The 17,921-nt window shown below is 45.5% G+C and overlaps 1 protein-coding gene across 1 annotated transcript in view; it reads left to right on the forward strand.

The window, feature by feature from the left end:
• Positions 1-17,921, forward strand: part of NID2 (nidogen 2) — a 67,909-nt gene that overhangs the window by 39,753 nt on the left and 10,235 nt on the right. Inside the window, exons 11-17 of the mRNA XM_010341079.3 lie at positions 838-981; positions 8,331-8,450; positions 9,247-9,480; positions 12,839-13,060; positions 13,700-13,869; positions 16,455-16,584; positions 17,089-17,260. Coding sequence (XP_010339381.3) covers positions 838-981; positions 8,331-8,450; positions 9,247-9,480; positions 12,839-13,060; positions 13,700-13,869; positions 16,455-16,584; positions 17,089-17,260 — 1,192 coding nt within the window. The remainder of the gene's footprint in view (positions 1-837; positions 982-8,330; positions 8,451-9,246; positions 9,481-12,838; positions 13,061-13,699; positions 13,870-16,454; positions 16,585-17,088; positions 17,261-17,921) is intronic.

The following is a 17,921-nucleotide window of genomic DNA, read 5'->3' on the forward strand; positions in this document are numbered from 1 at the left end:
GGATTGTTTGAGCATGGGAGGCAGACATTGCAGAGAGCTGAGAGTTTGCCAGTGCACTCCAGCTTAGGTAGGAGAGTGAGACTCTGTGTCAAAAAGAAAGAAAGAACTCAAAGCTATGGCTTAAGTCAGCCCTGTTTATTTTCATTGTTTTTCCCTAAACAGATACTTTTGGTGTTGAGTTACTGAAGGATGCTCATCTCTGGATTTCTGGCCCAATCATGTAACAAGATGATAAACCTCTCTAGCAAACACCTCTAGTTCTTTAGATAGAGCCTAAAGTATTTCTCTAATTAGAAGAGATAGATTCATAATTCACCGACACATGTCCTACCTACTTGACCGGCTAAAGAGCTGCTCCTCTAACAAATACACCCCTTCTATCTCTCCAAAAAATACTGCGGACCTAAAAATGGATCAAAAGAACTATCCCAATGCATCCCATTGATAAAGCTGGATGAGAGTAAAGAAAATACACTCTTTAATCCAGTGGGATGAGGAGGGTAGAAGTGATAGGAGAAACTGTGTGTGTGTGTGTGTGTGTGTGTGTGTGTGTGTGTGTGTAGCAATTGCTCTGGAGTGTTATAAACTTTGAGGACTGCTTGGATGACTGATTTTTATGCTTAATATTTTAACCACAAATTCATACCAGTACTTGTGAACTTTAATAACATATGAACCATCTAGGAATCTTGTTAAAATCCAGATACTGAATCATTGACCCTGGGGTGGGGTCTGAAAACCTGCATTCCTTGGTCTGTTGCTGTTTTTCTGTGGATCATGCCATGAGGAGCCTGCATGCCTAAACCCTTGGACACCCTTGCCGCCTTCTCTTTTCAGTGATCACCCCACCTTCCAACCCCTGTGAGGACGGCAGTCATACCTGTGCTCCTGCTGGGCAGGCGCGGTGTGTTCACCACGGAGGCGGCGTGTTCAGCTGTGCCTGCCTGCCTGGTTATGCTGGCGATGGGCACCAGTGCACTGGTGAGTAACTGCGGGTCAGCCTCGACGACTGGAAAATCGCCTTGGAGGCACATCCCCTCATTGATGGAACTCTCCTAGGAAGGACAAAGGACTTCCTTTTACTCTAACAGCCTTGCACTTGCCAAAAGAGTGAGAAAAAAGCGTCCTTTGAGTTAGAAAGGGGAGCCAAGGGTGATTTCCTCTGGACTACATTGGCGACCATATATGGAGTCCTTGGTGGAGGCATTCCTGGAGCAGTTGGGAGCTTCTAACCTTGGCTCCTTAGAGCCAGGGTAGGCTGGAAGAATTTAGGGAAAGTTGCATACCTTCCTGTTAGGCAGTCTCTGTCTTTCAGTCTCTTTGGTTAATGGCTGAAGTCAACACTTAAGGTTTGTGCTCTTCTGCTTTAAGTGATATTTTAAGCCATTTCTAAACACATTTATAATTCTTACTAATTTTTCTTCTCTTTCAAAATAGAGAACTGCACACACATAAAAAGACACATATCAAAACTTTTCTCCCAGAATTCTATCTTTAAGACTTAATGCAGTATTTTTTAAAAGCACCAAACCAATTGCAAGTCTGGCTATTGCGATTTAACTTAGAAATGTGTGAGATTGTTATTTAAAGGATAGACATAACTCTTGAGTATAAATGTCCATGAAACTAGGATTAGGAGTTCTTTAAAATGGAAGTCATTCAATAAATCTACTTAAACCACAAAAGGTTTTCCAAACATACCCTGTGCTGTGTGATCAGACTGAAACTCAGTTTCATGTGAGTCACATATACAGTCATGGTAAAATGACACACTGGGGATGAGAGAATGGTGGGAAAAGTATTTGTAATGGGAAAGGGCCTGCTGGGGAACATGAACCTGAAAGGCAGGCTTTCCCCTGCTCCTGGTATTGCTGTCTGCATCTGCCACCATCCGCCCAGGCCCACTGAGCTGATTTGCTAAGGAGTAGCTTTGCAATTCCTGGGAGCTTTATACCAGATCCAAATAGCGCGAGCCTTCCTCCTCCTTGCCAGATGTTTGGTTTTCATCCCTCTTCCGTTCCTTTTTCCCTTTGGTTTCCTCAGGATGGGCTGAGTGGACAGCAGGCTGAGGCCGTGTGTCACTGACAGAACAGAGGCCACTGTGATGGCAGCTTAGCCTTCCACTTCTCTCTGGTTGGGGCAGGCTACACGGTGGTGTCTGAGCCTCATTCTTACTCTTTCCACGTGTGCGGTACAGAAGCTCTGCTGCATGGTTTTCTTGAGAATGCAATCTATGCTGAACTGATCCAAAGCCACCCCCCTGCCTTTTTTTTTTTTTTTTCCTAAACAGATATCTTTGGTGGTGTTATTGAAAGTTGAGGGTATGGCTTGAGTCTTCTCCAAAACTCATGTTGAAACTTACATTCCAATATGGCAGTATTGAGAGATTGGGCCTTTAAATGGAAGGATGCTCACCTCAGGATTTCTGGCCCAATCATCTAACAAGATGATAAACCTCTCTAGCAAACACCTCTAGTTCTTTAGATAGAGCCTAAAGTATTTCTCTAATTAGAAGAGATGGATTCATAATTCACCGACACATGTCCTACTTGACTGGCTAAAGAGCTCCTTCTGTAACAAATACACCACGTTCTATTTCTCCAAAAAATACTACAGACCTAAAAATGGATCCAAAAAAGGGGGGGTGATTGGATCATGAGAGCTCTGCCCCTATTGATGGATTAGCGGGTTATCATGGGACGGGAACTAGAGGCTTTATAAGAAGAGAAACCTACCTAAAATAGCATCTAAGCACACTCAGCCTCCTCATCATGTGATGTCCTGCACCACCTCAGGCTTCTACTGAGAGTCTCCACCAGCAGGAAGGCCCTCACCAGATTTGGCCCCTTGACCTTAGACTTCTCAGCCTCTAGAACTGTAAGAAATAAATTCCTTTCCTTTAGAAATTACTCAGTTTCAGTTACACTGTTATAAACAACAGGAAATTGACTAATACAGATGGTAACCCTCAGTTGGGATTCCTGTGTGTCTTGGTATTAGGCCCAGTAACGTAAGAAGACTATGGACCTCTTGAATAAACACCCCTAGCTCTAGAGAAAGAGTATTTCCCAATTAGAATGAGATAGATTTGTAATTCACAGATGTTTGTCCCACTTAACCTGCCAGGAGCTCCATCTGTAATAGATATACCGGTGAGAAAACATTGAATATATCTGTAATAGATGCACTCTTTAAAGATACTCTCTACAGGTGTGGAATTCAGGGGGAGGTGCCAAAGTGGGAATGCTGCTTTTCTGTTCTTGTGATACATATCATTTGGTTTGGTTTAACCCTTGTACCAGCTCTAAGAAATGAGACTTTCTTGAGAAAAATCTTGTCTGTAGAATTTATTTTAAAATCTGGCTTCTCAGGTCAGCAGAGATGGTGCTTTTAAAATATTTAGTTCCTTAATCCTCTGGTTTAAAGCAAGGAAGTTGAAATTAATTTCAGCCTAGATGTGATGAGTGTTATTAAGAATATTACATTAGATGCTGCCCAGTTTGATCGCTTCTAGAATGGTTATTCTCTCCCTCTTTTTTTCTTCTGCTTGTCCTGCAAGACTTTGATTACCTTCTAAGGTCACGTTAGGGCTCTGAAATTGGCTATTTTTCCATATTGGGAATTTTTAAGTATTGTCATTCTTTTGTTTTTATTGCCTTCTCTACTTTTGTCATTTTCAATTGTCCCTATTTTATCTCTGATTCTTTACTTTTAGGATTCTCTCTAAAGCCTACAAACTAAAAATATGCCAAACCCATCAGGTGCTTCCCTAGTGTGTTGGTTGTGTATTGCTATATAATAAATTACCCTAAAATGTAACAGTTTCAAATAATAGGCATTTAATATCAGTGGCCAGGGACCTGGGAATGGCTCAGCTGGATCCTTTAGGATCTCTCACAAGGCTGCAGTCAGTGTCTGGTGGGTCTGTGGTCTCATGTGAAGGCTTAACTGGGGAAAGATCCACTCATGGTTATGGGCAAGCTTCAGTTCTTTGAGGACCATTGGACTGAAAGCCTCAGTTCCTTGCTGGTTGTGGCTGCCTTTAGTTTCTTGTCACTTGGGCCTCTCCAACATAATGGCTTACTTTATTAATGCCAGAGAAAGTCTGCTAGAAAGATGGAAGTCATAATCACGAAAATGACATCCCTTCAATGTTGCTTTATTGTATTGATTAAAAGCATGTCACTAAAGGGGTGGGATTACACAAGACCCTGAATATCACTAGGTAGGAATTGTTGGGGGTCATCTTAGAGGCTAGAGGCTGCCTCCCACAGCCACTCACCATGTGGTTGCCTTCTAAACTTTGATATTATGGGGTAGTAGAGAATGAATGGTCATTTTCTTAAAGACCCATGCATAAATTAGGCTAGGTTAATCATGAAAGTAACTTGAATATATACAGAAATATGTGTATGTGTGCATACTTAAAGGCATTCCAAAGTGTACATATGTCTCAGTGACCAAAAAATATTTAGAGACTCTATTTAGTGGGAAATACGCATTGTTAAAGCACACATTTTTTTCCTCCATCAAACTAACAATAAGGGGGTGTGTGGGTTTTTCTTCAGCCACAGTTTGTTAAAAACCTGGCTCCCTGGAGAGGGCCATACTTGGATTTGGGTTCTCAGTCTGGTCTGAGTCACCAGCCAGGAGGCTTTTATCCAAGTAGAATTAAATCCTCTCCAACTTCCCTCAGTCTGGAGTGATTTCAAACGTGTGTTGGTGTGAGCTGGATATTTCTCAGGCATGTTTGTCCTTTTGGATTGTTGTGACTCGTCCAGGTGCAAAAGCAGATTGTCTTGAGTTAGGACCTTCCCAGGAGGAGCAAGTGTGAGTGGAGGAAGCTGGGTTACAGATGGCCCATTACCCAGAGTCATTACCCAGGAGGGGCTTGAGGGTAAACACACTGACATTATTCTTTCTGGGGTTTTCTGTGCTTTTGTTTTTGCTTTTTGAGGCAGGATCTTACTTAACACCCAGGCTGGAGGGCAAGAGTGTGATTACAGTTCACTGTAGCCTTGACCTTCCAGACTCAAGTGATCCTACCACCTCAGCCCCCCAAGTAGCTGGGACTACAGGTGCATACTACCATGCCCAGCTAATTTTGGTATTTTTTGTAGAGATGGGGTTTCATCATGTTTGCCAGGCTGGTCTCAAACTCCGGAACTCAACTGATCCACCCACCTCAGCCTCCCAAAGTGCTGGGATTATAGGCATGAGCCACCATGCCTGGCCTAGCTTCTCTCTCCCTCTTTTTTTTTTTTTTTTTTTTTTTTTTTTAAATAATGAAAGTATACTCTCCATTATGTGCCTGGCCAGGTGTCCTGTTCCAAGAACGTAGGTAGATGTAGGGTATGGTATGGTAAAGTCAGTGTGGTTACAGGAGGAGACAAGGATGAAGCTTGAAAGGAAATAGTTTATTACACTCACAGGTCTGGAGTGGGGTCACCACATGCCACGCAGGGGTGCAATCAGCAGGGTGCTGAACAGAACAGATGATGGAGTAGAGAGAGAGTGGGGCCTGTGGGCTAAAGCCTTTTATTGTGATATGGGTTGGGTTTGAGGTTAATTGATACCAGGAGATTTCACTGGGCTCAAAGGCAAGTGGGCAGTGGTGGGAGACTGGGGAACTCGAGGCCAGTGGTTAGGTTTGTCTTCAAGCAGTTCCTGCTGGTTTTGCTCAGTATTGGGGCAGTAAGAAGGTTGTTGAAGCACAAAAGCATGAACTCAAAAGGAAGGGTTTATAACACATTTTCCAAACAGGCTCTTTACCAGCTTAATGGATGATAGAGTGGAGGATGGCACTGAGATTAAGCTACCTTTTGTTACCTGAGTGATAAAGGGGCCCTACTACTTCTTGAATGTTTCTGTCTTTATAGCGATCCCTACACACCCCTGCTAGTAATTACTAAGCATAAGCAGTGGCCTCCTTCTCCAATGGTGCAATAAAGAAAGTTCCTCCCTTGCCAGGGGGCTGAACGTCTTTCCCTGTTTTCTCGCTTGACATCTCATGTCCTGTGCATGCTCAGGCCCTGGAGTGGCTGGCTGGACTCTAGTCTCTATCATGGTATGAGGCCCTCCAAGGAAGAGTCAGGACTGTGATTCAGGGAGCCTTAATCTTTGGGGCAGGAATTTCTCACTTGTGATATCTTCAGTCTCTCTGGGGACTTTCTTCTCTTTGTTGGTGATTTATAATAGTTTCTGGCTACCCAAAACTTTAGTGTCTTTGATGATGCCAAAAGCGTCTGTAGGGAGGAAGGCTGGCCTTTCAGATTTAGTCAGAATTCCTAGGTCGTAGGTTCTGAGCACATCAGTGATTTATTTGGTAGTTCTGGGGAATCCCCTCTCTCTTTAGTTCAAAACTAACAATGAGAAACTGCTCTATGGGCTCCAGAAATAGGCCCTGTGTCTCAGGAATTCCTGCTTCCTGTCATTGCTTGGGGTTCCTGTTACCTTTAGAAGTACTTTTAGCATGTGTATTGTGAATAGATTTAATTTCCTGCATGTGGCTGGATGTTAATTTTTACAGCTTTGGTTTTATAGCTAGTTTTATATCCTCTTCCAGATCCAAGGTATTGGATGATCACCAGTTTTACCCAGCTGGGCATTTGAGGTGTCCATTTGAAGAGGCAGAGCCAAGCTCAAGGATTATTATGACAGCATTGGTTGATTTTTGGGTAACCGAGGAGTCAACCAGAACACCTAGTTTGTTTCTACCCTTGTGGTCGAATTGATACCCCTTTCTTGACTTTGTAGGTGAAATGATGATACCCAGGGAAGCCAGCCACTCACCCGGGTGGAGCCTCTCTAGGTTGCATTGAGTATTCAGAATTTTTTTTTTGGACTCCACGGAACTGATATATGCTGACTAAACTCCCCAGAGACGGAGGATGAGCAGAATGCTTATTTTCTGATTATAATGTAAGAGATTCCTCTCCAGTGAACAGAACACCTGACGCTTAATGTCCAGTGTGTGTATTTGGTGGTACTGGAGAAAGCACATTAGTTATTAGAGGATGACTTGGTGACAGTGTGCTCAGGACAAAGGGTGGTGCAAGTAACTCTAGAGGAGTTTCCATGTGGGTCATGGGTGGCTGGGTGAGAAGCTAGCCCTGTTCCCAACCCATTCACATCAAATTTAGGACTTCAAGTCTCTGCCTTCCCAGGCTGATGTGTCTCTGCCGTGGGCCGTATCATACTGAGGCAGCAGTCTCATTTTCTAGGTAAACCGCTGATCACACCATCCCACGTTTTGTTTTTTTATTTTTCTATTCACACATTTTAAAGAAAGTTTTGGTAATTATTATGGATGGAACTACTGCTTCGTTTTATTTTCAGCCAAGCCTTCATCAGACCTGTACCCTCTGTTTATCCTCCTTTGACTCTGAAAGATTTCCCGTCTCTTAAGATAGCTTATCTCATCCCTTGGGTGTTAGTTTTAACTATTAAATTCTTGGAGTTTATTTTCTGTGGGGGCTGGGGGTGACTTGCTATTGTCAGTATATGTGGATTTCATTAAATAAAAGGAATATAAATTGGCTTTTGTTTGAAATGTCAGGAATTTTGTAGTTTTGAGAAATAGGATGGTGAAAACTAATCCTCATCGTGCTCTGTGGAAAATGTCGGGGCCTAAATTGTTTGTACTGACAGGCCTGGCAAATGAGGATTTTCATTTTTTCTGTATTGTTTCAAAACCGTAGATAGTATTTTTTTTCTTATATTTCTTCTAAAAGTGGAAAGTAAAGAAAATACCTGGTTAATGGAGGGTAGGGGATGGTTCCAGATAGTAAGACCCTGATTAGGCAAGACAGAATGTGCTGGTCAGCTGAAAAGTATTTGGGGCCTCACCTGGCTCCTTTGCATCTGTAGATGAATGTTACAGGGAGTTGGTGCCAACAACGAAAGAAGGAACAAAAACCATTGTTGCATATGTTTGTCTGTATTGCAGCATCGCTGAAAGGAAGTTTATGACTTACAGTCTAAAGGTTAGTTCAAAGGTAACAACTTCCTGGAATTCACTGTCCATGAAACATGCTCTAGGATGTGTGTGTGTGTTTTTTTTCCTGTGAGTGACTACCCATTTGATTTCTACACTGAACGTGTTTAGTCTAACGTGTTAACTCACATGTTCCTTGATTTTTTTTTTTTTCCTATTAAGCTTACCTTTAGGTGTCAGCATTTTTCTGCCCAGGCTCAAAGGTCTTCTGAAGCTGACACCTCCCTGGATGTTGATCCACGCGTACAGAGCCTATGCATTAGCACAGACTGTGTGAGTGAAGTCATTCATGGTTGTTCTTTCCTTCCTCTCTTCCTGTTTCTGACCTCTGCAGATGTAGATGAATGCTCAGAAAACAGATGTCACCCTGCAGCTACCTGCTACAATACTCCTGGTTCCTTCTCCTGCCGTTGTCAACCTGGATATCATGGGGATGGATTTCAGTGCCTACCTGGTAAGAGTTAGGAGGACCAGATGAGACACATGAATCTCTTAGCTCCTTCAAGGGTATTTCTCTATGACTGCCCACTCTTGATTTAGTCTGGTCTGAAGCCTTAGTTGGGGGATTTTTCAGGCTTTGGATTTTTTTTTTTCCCTTGGTTACCTGCTGCTGCCTGGTTTACTGATAGTTCACTGATTTGTAACATTCCTGGAGGCATGCAGAAGATGACCCACCCATCACTCCCCCTCACAGCAGCTCTAGTTGGTTAACTGCCCTAGTGATCTGCTTGATCTTGATGAGTGCACTTTGGATGAACTATTGAGTTGAAGCTTATTAAACAGGAGCCATATGCTCTGGTAGCCAGGAGTAAGCCCATGGTGACTGTGTTAGAGGAGCTTGGCCAGCTTGGCGCAGTCTCGTGGCTGCCATTAGCCTGCAGCTTCTCAGACTTAACCTCTGGGCCTTGGGGGATGAACGGGCTTTGGCTTGTTTTCTCCAGAGTCATGAGAGCGACTCTGGGATGTTGGAGCGAATGCCATGGCTGTCCCTTATTTTCCCCAGATGACAATAGGGCTAACAGAGGCGCTGGGCTGCTTTACACTTAGAGCCAGATAGGGACCTATGGGATGAACTGGAAGAACTGGGGAGAAACAAGGTAAACAGTGGCAAGGTATAAAATCAGAATCTCAGGCTCCAAAATCCCAGCATCTTCCTACTGTTTCCATGCCATGCTGTTGGCTGGTGAAGTGGATGGGTTGCATTGCCTTCTTTCTCTCTTTTGTGTCTTCCTCTGCCTTGATCCTGGGAGACTCCGCCCCAGGCCTGACACCCTGTGAGCAGCAGCAGCGCCATGCCCAGGCCCAGTATGCCTACGCTGGGGCCCGGCTCCACATCCCGCAGTGCGACGAGCGGGGCAACTTCCTGCCTCTACAGTGTCATGGCAGCACTGGCTTCTGCTGGTGTGTGGACCATGATGGTCATGAAGTTCCTGGTACCCAAACTCCACCTGGCTCCACCCCGCCTCACTGTGGACCACCACCAGGTGAGCTTGGGCCTGGGGCTCAAGGAGCAGAATGGCACTGATGGTGGGTGGAGCACACAAGCACGGGACCAATCACCATCCTTCATAGCCTCTTTCCTCCTGGGAAGACTTGAATAATAGTGCGTACGTATATGCATGTTTGTGTCATAAGGACATAGAGATACGCATACATGACACATACAATCTGCTACACAGTGGCCTCTTAGACCTTGTCCAGTACAAATCAGAAGTTGAGATTGCATATGTACGTCAACTGAGGCCATTACCCTAGATCTGTTATGGCAGCTTAGAGAGATCTGACAGTTAGAAGATCTGGCCAGACTGGTGTTTTGTCCAGAAGGAAAACTGCCTTCCTCTGTAACTATCTCACTTACTTCTGCCTTCTGAATTATAGGAAATGGTATGAAGGCTGTTAATATCAGTAGGAAAAATAAGAAAAATGATACCTGCCAGTGGATCCAGCTAGTTTTCTGTAACCTGACAGTCTCAGCCCTCTCTTGTCTAGCCCACCATCTCTGAAGAGGCACAGGCTTCTGGTTTGTGTTAGCCCATTCAATGTGAGAACATGTCTGCTACCATCTGGGTGGGGCGTGGTGATCCAGTGTTCACAGTCGATTCCGACAGCAGGCAGATAAGGCAACTTTCTGTTCCTTGTTGAATTATTCAGGGATAGGTAAAATTATTTTCCTTAGTTATTACAGAAGAACTTTATTTAATGAAGAGCAGATTGTCTTGATACCATTTTAGCCATAACGATTCCTTTACAGCTTAATATCCAAAGATCCATTTTTACTATCAGGAAGGGTTCCATAAATACTACTCTTGGCTTTTAATGTGTGAGAGTAAGAAGAACTGGAGAATTACCAATAGGTTTCTTCCCTTTTAATAACGTTAATTGTTATGACCAGGACTTAGTGGTTCCCAGATCCACGTAGGTAAAAATGGTAATGGCTTGTTCCATAGTCCCTCTTTGTTTCTATTTTTAGGAAGAGATTTTAAACATGCAAAAAAGTTCAAAGAAATTCTATTTCCCTCATGCCTTCTCTTTGAAATGTCTTGGTTCTTACTCCATCTGGGATTTGAAGAAATCAGATGGTTGGGGGGTGCCTTTGGGGAATGGTTTAGAATTTGCTTAAATGTATTAGATAAGCGTGTGTTAAGGACAGTGATTTAAAGGGGAACCAAGAGACTCAGCCTGCCCACACTCCTCTCTCGGTGCTGGTTTGGCCCTGGCTGCTGTCTCTGACTGGTGTCATCTGTGTGATGGGGTCAGCTTGAGGGAGGGTGAGGATGCTCTGTGCCCAGGATTTCAAAATACTTAGACCCCTGCCAACCAGAAGTGGAAGGGAAAGAAATCTGCGGTTGGGTTGAAAAGTAGCTGCAAATAGTAACAAATGAAAGGGATGCCCCTGTGTGAGTGATTAGAGACACCCATCTCCCAGCAGTTAGGCACGTCTCTTTGTGTGGAATGCAGACACACAGCACAGTGTGGTCCCTTAAAGCAAAAATGGATCCTTGGAGTTCAGAATGTGGAGCAGGGGTGGAGCTGGGAACTTCTCCAGGGAACCCTGCCATGTTTGAGGAAGTAGCATTTCCCTCTCTGTGTTCCTTGAGACCCATTTGGGTGAAGAAGTCAGTCTTACCTTCTTCACGGGGTCTTAAGAAGAGCTTTGCCTTCCATGGGTCACGAGCTACAGAGACAACTAAATGGCATTGGCTTCCCCGAACTCTAGTGAGTCATGCAGTCAAGCTAGTTGGATTTGAGCTCTGACTTCATTTACAGTCTTCCATGTTCCCAGAGGGATTGCAGGTGCTAGAGCCCAATCATAAGGTTCCCGGCTTTGTTCTTTGGAGTCATTGGAGGGTTTTGAGCGGAGTGACAGGAAATGCCTCTGTGTTCTAAATGGGCCATTCTGGCTGCTGCTAATTGAGTTGACACTGGTTTTGGAGAGAGAGAGGACAGAGAAGGGTGGAAGCAGGAAAACCAGTGGGAAGGCCGTTAAAGAAATCCCAGGGAGAGAATGAGGCTTTGACCAGGGTGAGGGGGTAGAGTGGTGAGAAGTAAAGATATTCTGAGTGGATTCTGAAGGCACAGTTAAAAAGAGTTTTCGATGTATCAGATGTCAATGGTGAGAGAAAAGAGGGTCAAGGGTAATCAGGTCTGGGCAGTGGAAAAATGGAGGTGCCATTTACTCATATAGGAAAGACTAGGGGAAGAGCTGGTTTGATGGTGAAGGCACGGGCTCAGTTTGTTAGTTTCTCATTTCTGTTACACATCTAAGTGGTGGCGGCAAGTAGGGTTATTGGCTTTGTGATTCTGCAGACCACAGGCTTTAAGCTGCAGGAATTAGAAAGGAAGGAGAAGCACCTCCTCTTGCTGACGTTCCTTTAGGTAGTCCTGTCATGAATGTACAAGTTATCTCAATAACCTGCTGCAGCCAGAGCCTTCCCCAAACCACCCGTGTTTTGGACTAAGCCTCAATAGCCCTGTGGAAGCAGCCTGGGAGGGAACTGCTTTGCGACCGAAGCCAGCGGGACTTTAGCCTGGAGAGAGCTGTGAGGCAGGGGACAAGAGGAGAGGATGCCGGAGAAAGAGGGCGAAAGGCAGCATGGCAGGAAGCTAGAGCCTGCGGGAAGATTCAGCTTTGAGATAATCGCAGGCACAGGGTGGCTAAAGCACTTCTGGAAACGGAGCTGTGTAAGAACCACTTTGAAGCTGTTTGCCACCACCTCTGCTGTCCCTCACTAGGAATTCCACTCGGTGTTACCTTTACTCTATAGTTTTCCAATGGGTAGATACAGAGGGGTGCCGTGGCAGAGCTGGGCTTTCCAAATACTTTCTAAGACACACATTGTCCAGTCTCAAGATGGCCCTCTCCCCACCAGGTCCTGGAACTGGAAGCAAGTGGGGAAAGAATAAAAATTGGCTTTAAGCATCACCGGGACCCCTGAGTCCCCAAGGATCACCCGCATAAGTGCTCAGTCAGCAGAGGCACCCAAGGTGCAGGCAGGAGGGGCCTTGTGGGTCTCTCCCGGCCAGAGGGAGATTATGCCCCTTCCCAGGCTGAGGCAGCTGCACTGCTGATCTTCTCTTTGTTCTTTCTTGATGTGGCTGGGCCTTGATAACAGACCCTCCTGGCAAAAAAGAAGCATCAGATGATCTCTGATTCCCATGATAGAGAACTTCTTAGAACACATTTGCTTCCCAAGTTGGGTGTCCACGGGCTTGGCCGAGACCTGGAGGGTAGGAAAAGGAAGGCCAGGAGGCCAGGCGTGTGGGGTCTCGAGCTGCATTTTGCATTCTGTCCTTGGCTCACAATCAAAGGCTTTTCTTCTTCCCTCTTCCCCTTCTGCTCAGAGCCCACCCAGAGGCCCCCGACCGTCTGTGAGCGATGGAGGGAAAACCTGCTGGAGCACTATGGTGGCAGCCCCCGGGACGACCAGTACGTGCCCCAGTGTGATGACCTGGGCCACTTCGTCCCCTTGCAGTGCCATGGAAAGAGTGACTTCTGCTGGTGTGTGGACAAAGACGGCAGAGAGGTGCAGGGGACGCGCTCCCAGCCAGGCATCACCCCTGCGTGTAAGCACCAGGCCGGCCCCCGCTCCCCTCAGCTGCATCTGAGGCCTTTGCTAGGGATGCTGCCAGCTGTGGTGAAGTGGGGGGACATGGGGGGTCACCAGGTCTAATTAAAGAAGTCACTATGTGCTATGTTGATTTATAATCTGGTCCACGCAAGATCCCAATTTGCGTTTGGTGTCTGGTTTTTGTCACTGGCAGTTTCCATAATTGGAACATCTGGAACTCGTTCAGCAGTTACTCCTCCTCCCCAGCCCAGGGTGACAGGGGACACGTGTCACTCTGGAGTCCTAAAAAGAAGCTGACACAATACTAGCTCTGTTTTGTTTTTTTTTCCCCTCTCTTGAAAAAAACAAAAAACAAACAAAAAAAAAACCCAAAAAAACCTGTTCTGCTTTGTTCTGAGGGAAGTAGGGAAGTGTTTTGCTGTCTTCTTCCCTAGTAAATGGCAGATTTACGTAACTGATCCTTTAATAAAAACCCTAGAAATCAGAATTTCTTTTGAAGAACATCTGGAGCACATCTGGGTAGGGTGAAGAACTTTTGATATTTTGGAGGCTCTGGCATTTGGGAAAGTAACTTTTCTTCCTGTCTCCCTGCCTGCCCTTGTTCCCTTCCTCCTCTCCACCCTCCATCCCACAGGTATACCTACCGTCGCTCCACCCACAGTCCGGCCCACACCCCGGCCAGATGTGACCCCTCCATCCGTGGGCACCTTCCTGCTCTATACCCAGGGCCAGAAGATCGGCCACTTACCCCTCAATGGCACGAGGCTTCAGAAAGATGCAGCCAAGACCCTGCTGTCTCTGCATGTAAAGTGGATTTCCCCTGTGTGTGTGTGTGGGTGTGTGTGCGCGCGCGGGGGGTGGGGGGCAGGGAGTGGAGCTACGTGTCTTTCCCAGTGGAAGCCACTTCAGAGGCCCTGGTGCAGGGAAGTCCTGGACGGTTTCTGGGCTGCAGCCCATCGGAATGGGCCCGAAGCCAGCACCACAGAACCAGGGATCTTTGTTGCTGGGAGTTACCTGTCACTGACCAAGGCTGTGCTCTCTCGTTGCTTCACGTGGTTTCAGTTGTATGGAAAGGGAACTTTCGAGTTGTCGGGATATGGAGGCTGCATGGTGATCCAAGGGAAAATGGACAGACTGTTACCCTAAGTCACCAGGGTTCTCTCACCTCACAATGTCTCCATAGAAATCCTGGAAGTCAAAGTGACAGGGGGACTAGCCCAGCCACAAGGTGTGGTCTCTGCGATTTGCTGGGGTCTCCCAAGTGGAAGTCAGTTAATGACTGCCTCACTATTGCAGCCTCTCGCTTGGGTTCTGCCACTTTGACCCACTTCTTTCCTAACCTTCCCTGACTCCAAAAATGAAAACTTGGGAGTGTGTGACCCTGGGAGAGGAGCGGACAGAGCCTTCCCCAGGGGATGCTTGATGCTTCCTGAGTCAGCAGCCTCCCTAATGCAAAGCACCCCATTTTGGGGAGAGGATTTTCTTTTCGAAAATGGGGAAACATGAAGGTGGCGCTCTACAACGGCATCGACAGTGGGAGATCATCTTCATTGTAAAACTTGACGGTGCAGGCACTTGCTTATCCGTAGAAATAGTATGGTGTTCATGTTTGTATTTACTTCTGTTAGTGCACTACTTAATGTGGTTCCAGAAAAGCTTAGAAGCCAGTGTTTAAGAAGAGATGTGTCCCTTTTAAGATTCAAGGGCTCCTGTCACCTCCCCCAAGGACTCGCACATTGTTTGTAAAACCTCTGGAAGAGGTAGAGACTAAGAAGTTGTCATCACTTGAAGCTAACCCTCTTTTATTCAAGTCATATGGCTTGAGTGCCTTTCTGAACATGCCCCTGCCGGGGACAGGGTGGTGATGGTAGTGGCAGTGGAAGTGACAGAAATGGAACATGGGTTATGTGCATACTTTAAAGAAATTTACTTAAACTAGGACTTTTTCTCTAACCTTGAGATTATGACATGGGTTTATGAATCCCATTATGCCCCAGGTTAATGGAAGCTCATTTAAATGTGTACTCTTGCCTGGGACAAATGACATTTTAATTTTAATTTTCAAATAAAAGTGTAGTTGACCTTAGGTCCCCCCACATAAGCTGCCTGTTTTTCCACAGGAGCCAAATCCTGCTTTGCATAATCTTTCTTGTGCTGACTACTCTCCCAGGGGGGGTAAGTGAAGCCAAGCCCCTCGAGACTCTGTTAGGCAAGGCAGGAACTGGTGTGACCTCAGGGGCAGCCAGATGACCGCTGAATGTTGGCTTTGCACATCTGCTGGGTTTCTTAGAGCAGGAGCCTGGATTGGAAACTAAATGAAGCAAGTTCTGCATGGAGTTGAGGAAAAATAACAGACTCAGCAATTGTTTTCTTTTTTAAAGACTGTCAGTTATTTAGCAATAAGGGAGGAGGAGAGACTTCACTAGCCAGAGGTTGGAGGACCACCACTCCCTAGTTCCTTAACATAATAATTAGACTTTTTTCTTCTTAGACAGGTGTAGCTCTGTTGCCCAGGCTGGAGTGCAATGGCACCATCTCAGCTTGCTGCAGCCTGGACCACGTGGGCTCAAGTGATCTTTCCACCTTAGCCTCCTGAGTAGCTGGGACTACAGGTGCATGCCACCATGCCCAGTTAATTTTTCTTTTTTTCCAGACAGGGTCTCACTATGTTGCTCAGTCTCAAACCCCTGGGCTCAAGCAACCCTTCTGCCTTGGCCTCCCAAAGGACAGGGATTACATGCATGAGTCACTGTACTTGGCTATACTTTAATGCAGAATGTAACCAAGTCAGGGGCAGCAGTTGAAGTGACTGCACTTCAGGTAGAGGAAAGATCTCTTCACATTCACAGAGGGAGAGTAGATTTTGTTGGCATTTAGTGGCGAATTTTATTAAGGCTCTTTGAAAAGTGCTGATGATATTGGTTGGGAAAGGATTCAGTTTTTACCCAGTAGAATGCTAACAAACAATTTATTTTGCTTAAGGCACTCTAATTACTGAAGGGGCTGATTTTTTCTTCTTAACCATCAGTCATAAGGGCTTACTGTACCAGTGCAGTAAGCCCTTCAATAGGTGCTATTATGAATTACTGACTGGTATACAGTAAGCATTTATATTAATTTTTGTAGCAACCATATGAAGCAGGTACACTATTGGCCTCATTTTGCAAATGAGACCAAGGCATAGAGAGGTAAAATGCCCAAAGCCACATAGCTAATAAGTGGCTGAGCTGGGGTGTGACCCGAGTGCCCACGTGTGCAGCCACTCTGCTGTGCTGCCTGCAGGATCACAGTGCAGGGTTGCTTACTGCAGCTGTGCATGAGCAAGGCGGCCGACTGTGAACAAAGGCGAATGTAACCTCATTATTCTAATTCTGTGATTTGGTGCAAAGGGCTCCATCATTGTGGGAATTGATTACGACTGCCGGGAGAGGATGGTGTACTGGACAGATGTTACTGGACGGACAATCAGCCGTGTCAGTCTGGAACTGGGAGCAGAACCTGAGACGATTGTGAATTCAGGTCAGCAGCTTAACTCAGCAGAGTCTGCATTTTATTTGATTCTATGAAGTCACTTGTCTATTTTACACTGGTTTCCCCTTGATTTTTCTTCACTAGGGGAGGTTAAGTTCTAGGCAAGTCATTTTATTGAGCTGTATTAAGACCAGCCCCCCTTTAAGCAAACATCTTCATACATAATGAAAGAAATAGGTGATTCCTACTGTAAGCACTTTTCAAAAGAAAAGGATTCATGGTCAGAATTCAGGGTGTGGCCTTAAGTCTGTTCAGCCTTCCTCTGGCACTGTGGACACCTGGTGTCAAGTTAGTAGGTCTGTTAGTCCAGAAGCGAGAGGTAGAATACGTAACAGAAGTACCTGTTTCTCTATTACCCTGGTTCTTGAGACACCTGGGCCTTGTTTCCCTGTCCCCCCTCTCCCCTACCAGCTGTTAAAACACATCTTTCTGCTTCAGGTTGGTCCTCCATGCCGTGCAAACACTCCAGTCCTGACTTTGCTTTACTTCCAGGTCTGATAAGCCCCGAAGGACTTGCCATCGACCACATCCGCAGAACAATGTATTGGACGGACAGTGTCCTGGATAAGATAGAGAGGGCCCAGCTGGATGGCTCTGAGCGCAGGGTCCTCTTCCATACAGATCTGGTGAATCCCCGCGCCATCGCTGTGGATCCAATCCGAGGGTTAGCTGGGCTCCCCTAAACTCCTCTTACCTGTAGATCCTGCTGTGAAGCCCCTGGGTTTTAATTGCAATGTGGGGAAGGCCAGAACAAGAGCAGAAGCTCAAATGCATTCATGTAACAAAGATTTACTAAGGATCTAGTAGGTGTCAGGATCTGTTCTAGGAAAAGACAAGGTTTGTTCTTTCATGGCACTTATATTCTATTAGGAGTAAATAAGACTGCATATAAGCAATAGTGGTGAGAACTAGGGGTTACGCTGGGTCAGGCAAGGCCTCAGATGACACTTAACTGGAAGTGAAGTGGGACTCCTTCAGCAGCACATTTATAAACCACTGGTGAAGCCCACAGTAGGGCTGACCTCCATCAAGTATCATTAACCAAAGTTCAGATGCCTCCATGTTACTATAGCAGAAATTAAGATAAACATTTTCCATCTGTGATAACTGCTAAGGTCATTAAATTTGATAGAGTATTTGTTCAGTGTTTCTGTACTTGTTAGAACCAGGGAGAATTTTTGTATCTTGAGAAACTCTTGCCATATTTAAGTGGAGTTTCTACCAAATGAAATTCCTAGATGCTCTTCAAATCAGTAAAAGCAAACCTTCAGCTTTAATTTGCAGGTAAGTGCTTTTTGACTCTGAAATACTTAGTACAGAGCCTC

This window comes from Saimiri boliviensis, chromosome 2 (assembly GCF_048565385.1).
Source record: "Saimiri boliviensis isolate mSaiBol1 chromosome 2, mSaiBol1.pri, whole genome shotgun sequence".
Lineage (NCBI taxonomy): Eukaryota > Metazoa > Chordata > Mammalia > Primates > Cebidae > Saimiri > Saimiri boliviensis.